The sequence below is a fragment of the Siniperca chuatsi genome, linkage group LG15 (assembly GCF_020085105.1).
Source record: "Siniperca chuatsi isolate FFG_IHB_CAS linkage group LG15, ASM2008510v1, whole genome shotgun sequence".
Taxonomy (NCBI): Eukaryota; Metazoa; Chordata; class Actinopteri; order Centrarchiformes; family Sinipercidae; genus Siniperca; species Siniperca chuatsi.
The window spans coordinates 5,408,977-5,415,903 of record NC_058056.1 but is presented as its reverse complement, the minus strand read 5'-3'; the positions used below and the strand labels follow the sequence as shown (position 1 = coordinate 5,415,903).

The 6,927-nt window shown below is 40.9% G+C and overlaps 1 protein-coding gene across 1 annotated transcript in view; it reads left to right on the top strand.

The window, feature by feature from the left end:
* Positions 1 to 207: 207 nt before the first annotated feature.
* rin3 (Ras and Rab interactor 3) overlaps positions 208 to 6,927 on the top strand; it is a 28,561-nt gene continuing 21,841 nt past the window's right edge. The window contains exons 1-2 of the mRNA XM_044166431.1: positions 208 to 368; positions 4,092 to 4,659. Coding sequence (XP_044022366.1) covers positions 334 to 368; positions 4,092 to 4,659 — 603 coding nt within the window. The 5' untranslated portion in view covers positions 208 to 333. The remainder of the gene's footprint in view (positions 369 to 4,091; positions 4,660 to 6,927) is intronic.

The window sequence follows — 6,927 nt, the reverse complement described above, 5'->3', positions numbered from 1 at the left end:
AAGAAACCACGATTGCATGAGACAGAAGTTGTTAAACTGTATGTCATAGACAAAAAAAGATTAAGAGAGCAGGGGAAGTCTGACCAAAGTACTCAGCCTCTTCCTGCCTGACGATCAGCTCAGGAAGTTGAGACAGAAACAGAGGGGAGGGCTGACACAGAGAAACATATTTTCCCTTTGCCTTTTAGTTTTTCCTTATTCAGTACTGCTCCGATCAACAGGAGGGGGAAAAGGGAGGGGGGGTGGGGGGGGGCACAGAGCAGGCGGGGTTTTCGATGGAGCTGAGAGAAAGACGATTGATAGAGAGCAGTTGAACACTCAATCTGTGGAAATATGATGGAAGCCAGCGTTGTTTCCAAGGACACAGGGTGAGTTTGAGAGGGGTCTGTGATAATGTAGCTGGGTGAAAACACAGTGCAGGAACCGGACTCTGTTGAGGCCGGGAGATGTTAGAACTGTCATGGAGGGGAGGAGGAGTCGGGGTCGAACGTCAGGCAGCCAGAGCAAGAAAAACAGATGTGATGACTCACTGACTAATAAATAGCTCGATAGCTTCTCTGATTTTGAAATACCAGATCCTAATTGCATGTTGTCTCACCAAATCATATTTCTAATACATGAACTGCAGAGATGGTGACATTTGGAGTTTGTTTGAGCCCTCCTGTATGGGAGAATGTGAGCGGTTGGAAGTTGCCACTGACTGCCTTTAAAAAGGCAGATCAGACCGTTAGAAGGCATGTGGGAATTTGAAAGCATGTTTGATTTTAAATGTGCACAGCCAAGAGTTTGAAAGTTAAATGAATAATTCACTCTTTGCAGTATAACTACCTCAACTTTTAACTTTGTTTTGGTGATGATGCTGAGGCAAAATGTGATTTAGGATCCTTTTTGCTAGAGCCATACTTGTTGGACTTTGTTGAACTTTGTGTCAGTTACCACGTCAAGACTGGCAACACAATCTACAGTGCAACAGGTTATAATGATTTTTTTGTTTTGTTTTGTCCATTTATTTTGTGGAAGAGCTAGTGCCAGGATTGTGTTGCTTTTTTTTTTTCTTATACTTTCATGAGAATGTGATTATCCTAAAGCTCATGTTAGGTCAAGCAGGGTCAGTGATGGATGAAGTATTCAGATCCTTTACTGAAGTAAAAGTATCAAAACTGCAATATAAGTCCTTCATTGAAAATGTCACTTATGTAAAGGTGCTGAAGAATTATCAGCAAAATGTACTTAAGGTATCAAAAATAAAAGTAACACAGGAAGATGGCCCCTTTGAGTGTTATACTAATTATGTATTTTATTACTGAATTATTATTAATGATCCATTAATGTGTAAGCAGCATTTTACAGTTGTTGTTAGTCGAGGTGGAGCTCATTTTAATTTTTTTATATACTGTTGGGTAGATCCATCAATAACAATGCATCATATTTTAGAAACTCGTATCAAAATCACATGTTTTGAATGTAAAATCTTAATCTCTAAAGTAACTAATAGCTAAAGCTGCCAGATAAATGTAGCGGAGTGAAAAGTACAACGTTTCTCTTTGGATGATAGTGGAGTAGCCACATCAAGTAGTTTGAAATGGAAATACTCAAGTAAAGTAACAAAGAAAGCTCACATCACCCATTTAAAATAATTACTATTTGACCCTTTGGAACCATATGATTATATTATTAATAACATCTCCCTGACTGTAATAATATGTAGTAAATATGAGTTACCAAATGGTAATAAAGATAAAAGTCAAATACAGTATGTTCCAGGATGTCTGTGCTGGATCCCAGCTCTAAGATTTAGCCAACCTAACGGTTATTCTACCTCTTTCCTGTGAGCGAGCATGATGTGTGGCACAAACATGACTTTTGAGGTGTGTCTTATAATCATGTGATTTCCTCAGTTTTTCAGGATATTTCTTTTAAATTCATAGAAGAGTGACCTCACTCAAAACTGGATTCTATGTGGCTCAAAATAGTAAAAGAGATTCAGTGGTTCGAATGGCAAAACAGTGTATATCTGTTTGTGCTGCTCACCACATTGAAAAATTACATTTAAAATTTTTTAATTGCAATCACTCTTTGAAGAAACTGTGTCAATGTTAATATGAATATTCTACAGACCTCAGTTTTCAAAGGGACTACTTCTTCGGTAGAAATTACTTCCAAGGAAATCTGTTGACAGTGAGGTCTCTGGATTATCCAGAGGGGTGGAGGCAGAACTCTGAGAGATGGATATCTCAAAAAAAAACTAAACTATCTACGTGGCCAGACTACTAAAGATACATGAGAAAATGTTTTTTCTATTGTTTGTTTTTTTGGGTGAACTGGCCCTTTTATACCTCCTTTCTTTGTCTTTAAAAGCCACCATTTGCTGTATATTTACTTCACTGTTCTTTCATACAAGTGATTCGTTGCTGGCTATTAGAGCCCAAAATGAATCACAGGATTGACTATGGTGTACTTTTTTCTCCTGCTCAAACACAAGGCTCAGTTGTAAGTATAAACAGAGATAGAGCAGAAGCAGATAATTGCACAAGCAGCACATTACATCATTCTGCTTGTGATGCAAAGTTTGCCAACAACTTGCAAAGTATCTACTGTAATTCATGTTAGCAAGCTAACCTAAGCTTATAAAAGGAGAAGCAAGCAGTCTCAACAGCCCTGGAAGCCACTGTATTAAATCTAAAATTGGACTGATGCGGCCACATTGTTTTCTCATTAAAAGCCTGTATTTTGTACCAACTGAAAACACAGCATTAAACTGAGTTAATATCTACCTGCTGTAGTATTTAACGTAGTGCTGGTTGCATCTAAGTGGAACTGGCTTAGAGAATCAAATACAGAACGTATTGTCATGTCGCTCAGCTATGTATGTAAAACCACCAGACCACAAGAGCGTGGTTCTCTTGTAACGTGACTGGCACTGCAGTAAAAGGTAGGAAATGACCAGGTTGCAACGATATGCGGTTGGCTGTTTAACATATAGCATTTTAAACAGCAATATGACATATTCCCACATAACCACACTGCTTCCTCATACAATGGCAATGTTGCACATGACCTCTTCTCCCTTCCTGGTGTTAGAAGAGCAACAATTAGAACAAGATACAAGAACTGCCATTAGCCGAGCTAGGTTAGTGGCTAATAGCAGCAGCTAATATGCATTCTGACCAGTTAAAGGATAAGAATAAGGATACTCTGTAGTCCCCATCAAATGCACTGTTTCCTCCTGTTTGACTAATGTTAGCTAAACACTACAGTGCCAAGCTGTTTTAGGAATTACATAGCCTTTTTAAAAAAAATGTAAATTATATAATTATGATCCAATTTTAAAGCTGCAGTAATCAGTAATTTGATCTCAATTAACTATGTGTTGGCCTAATGTGAAATGTGTTGCTTATAGTGACAAACCCACAGAGAATTATCACCAACCCTGCAGTTCTCCTCTGCTCTACTGAGTGTTTTATCATCTTTCAGTTCATTGTTTTGGTTTTCAGTGTTGTTTCCAGAAACAGAAGCCAGCTGTTTTCACTGAAAAAGCTCTGATGAACCCACTGAGCACAGCAGCTACAAAGTTACAGGCAAAGTTAGCGACAAGCTAGTGAGCATAATGGGGCATTTAGCAGCTAAAGAGACTAAAGAAGTATTGAGAGATGGGCTAACATGTTGGTTTTGGTCTTTCCGTGGAAATAGATGACAATAAGAAAAATATAGAATAACACCAAATTTATCCTTTGAGCTTGTGTCAAATTGAGACTTTTCACTGCAACAGCAGAGCGTCTTTCTGTTTTGTGCCATTAAGCAACCTCTGTGCAAAACAATCCAGCATATACCTTAAAGCGAACTGATGGCGCCTGATCTTCTCAGCAACGGTTTAAATTATTCACAGTAATGAAACTCATTATGTGTCACAAACTGCATGCAGTACACAGGGTAAACATTAACTCCAGTCAGTGTTTCTGCAGTCACAGAAAATGAGTCAAGTTCTGGTGACCAGATGCTTGTGTCTAGAGGCAAACTGAAGCAGAGACAAGATATAAACAAATCCTCTGCATGTTATTTCCATCCCTGACCTTTGGCCTTTTTTTCTACAGCCACACAAGCTCTCTGACAGGAGCACTTGACACTCCATCCATCCTCTCTTCTACCGCCATCCCTCCAACTTCTCCCCTCTCTCCATCTTCCCTGCCCTCCTCCAACCCTCCGGCCCGGCCATGTCGACCCAAACCACCACCTCCCACGGCAAAGTCCTCCCAGCTCCCCTCTTGTCCTCCTCTACCTCTGTCCAGTCCTCCATTCCTCCCTCCTCCTCCATCTGTTCCTGTCCCTCTCTCCTCCAACCCTCCTCTCCCATCTCTTCCTCCTCTCTCCCCTACTCCAGTCTCTCCTTCTCCCCTGCTTTCTCTTCACCCAACTCTCTCCTCTGATCTTACTCCCTCTTTTACTCCTCCTCCTCTTCCTCCTCCATTATCTCCAACAATCTCGTCCGCCTACTCCTCCTCACCACCTCCTCCTCCACCTCCCTCTGTCATCCCACCATCCTCTCCAACTCCTCCATTGCTGAGTCCTATAGATCGGCTGGTTGGGAGCAACTCGGTATGGCAGCCAAAAGGACTTAGCCAAGACCAAACCACAAGTTTAATGGAGAAAGAGACGGCTGGGGTGAGACACACACATTTACACACTGTTTTCGCCTCAAAGTAATACCTCTCAACAGCAACAGTAGTAGACACTTAATGTCCTATGATGCTCTAAAAGCTTTCTATGATGCTTTTTTATACAATGACGCAAAATTATGTGAAATGCAGAGTATTTCAAATATATGTGGCATTTTTGCCATGCAAATTGTTAAAACGTATTGGGTAACACTTTATTTTACGGTTGCATAAGTTCCTAAAAATATCTGTGGGAGTCCCAGAAATAACTATAAAAACTAATAATTTGGTAGAAATTACAGGGAAAATGCAGACATAGTTCTGAAACATCTATTTGAGTTTAGTTAATAGTTGTTGATTTTAAGAGGAATTTCCCCAACAGACCTGGTCCATGTAAAGGAATAGTTCAACATTCTGGGAATCAGCTATTTGCTTTCTTTCTGAGAGTTAGGTGAGAAGATCGATAACAATCTCATTTCTGTGCATTAAGTGTCACACAATGTCTACACAGCCCACGTAGGGTGAGCAGCGCGTTAGCAGAGCAGCAGCGGACGCCTGAAAAACACGGCTGAAACGCCTCCCGTGTAAAGCCTGGACAAGTATGTAGAGTAAGGACACGTTTAGCTGAGCTTAGCATAAAGCCTGGAAGCTAGCCTTCCTCTCTTCAACGTTCAAAAAATACACCTAACAACACCACTAAAGTTCAGTAATTAACACATTGTATCTCATTTGTTTAATCCATACACAAACGGAACCGTAAAAACTTCAGCTTCTAGTTTTAGGACGAATTGATGTGGTCTAATTACTGATTTCACTGCAGTGAGATTGCCAGGCAACCACCAAAGATGCTGCATAGTAGTTTTGGGCGTATTAATAACGTGATATTTGTCAAGAAATAGTTAGAGCGTGTAACTCTAAAACCACAAATTTCCTTCTTTTCTGTTTGTGTACCGGTTAAACAAACAAGATACAACATGTGACAACAACAACAAGCGGAGGCCAGCCCTATACATGCGAAAGTCTGTCCTTGACTTACTGAGTGAGTGAGTGAATGATGAAGTTACACCATTGGTCGGTCGAGTGTTGGAGTTTCCCCATTGGCCGTTGCTCTTTCAAAATGAATAGGTGTGAACGTTAGTTACCGTAACTCCAGGTTCTATGAATATAGGCGCAGCCCTCTAAGGCTATCACTAGTGAGTTCATCCCTCGCTTGTGCAGCACTGAACAGTGGTGTGTCCAGACTTTTTTCACTGGGGTGGCCCAAGTGGGTCACTGACTTATGTAGGGATGGCATGAAGTACGTACAAGTGAAGCACACACGTCGAAATAGCATTAATTTACCGTTTCTGTCCACTACTCATATCTACTTTAATTACTAACACTACAGTATCTTACAGTTTCTTACATTCCTGTGTTTAAAATTTGAATAAATAGACCTTATCAATAAACGAAAGTCAGGTTTACTCGTCAAACAGTTGGTTCAAACTAAGGTCCCGCCTCTGACTGGGTAGATAGCCAATCATAGTTTAGGATAATGGGGTGGCACCTGGGATAGCCAATCAGATTTCAGGGGTGCCACCCCGGGCCACTCCCTGGACACGCCCCTGGCACTGAAGACTTTTAGTCTACGCCCACTTACTACGTGGGCCCCACCTCGGCCTCACCTTGTGTACAAGTTTAGCTGAGACCAGACAAAAGGCTCCCAAAAACAGCTTTTTCTTCAGCTAGTTTAAGGAACCAGTGGGGCCCATAGCTTAGAGGGCTGCGCCTACACTCATAGAATCTGGAGTTACGGTACGTAACTAACATTCTATTTCATTTAGACTTCACCCTTATCCAACTACATCACATCACAGCGCAATGGCGCATCACAGTACATCATAGAGACAGTACAATACCTGATATTCATCATGAGGGAATTAAACTGGAAAACAACATAAAACCTGCTGCTGTGAGAAGCTGAGACGATGGTTATGTAGTGTAACAGTCCAGCATAGAGCAGAGTAGGAGAGAAAACTGCTCTCCAAGCGCCAAGAGGCATGAGGGAGAGCACACAGTTAAAGCACCTCAAAAAACAATCACTCTGACAAAACACTCCATACAGAGTGAGTCAAGAAAAACGAGAGACATCCTGCAGATAGAAACGAATGAAAGAGCAGGGGGAGTTAACAGATAATCAGAATAGTTATAATTAGAATTAGAATAAGTTCTCCTTCAAATCAAACATCTCAGTCTCATCTACCAGTAAACCCACTTGGTACTCGACACTTAGTTT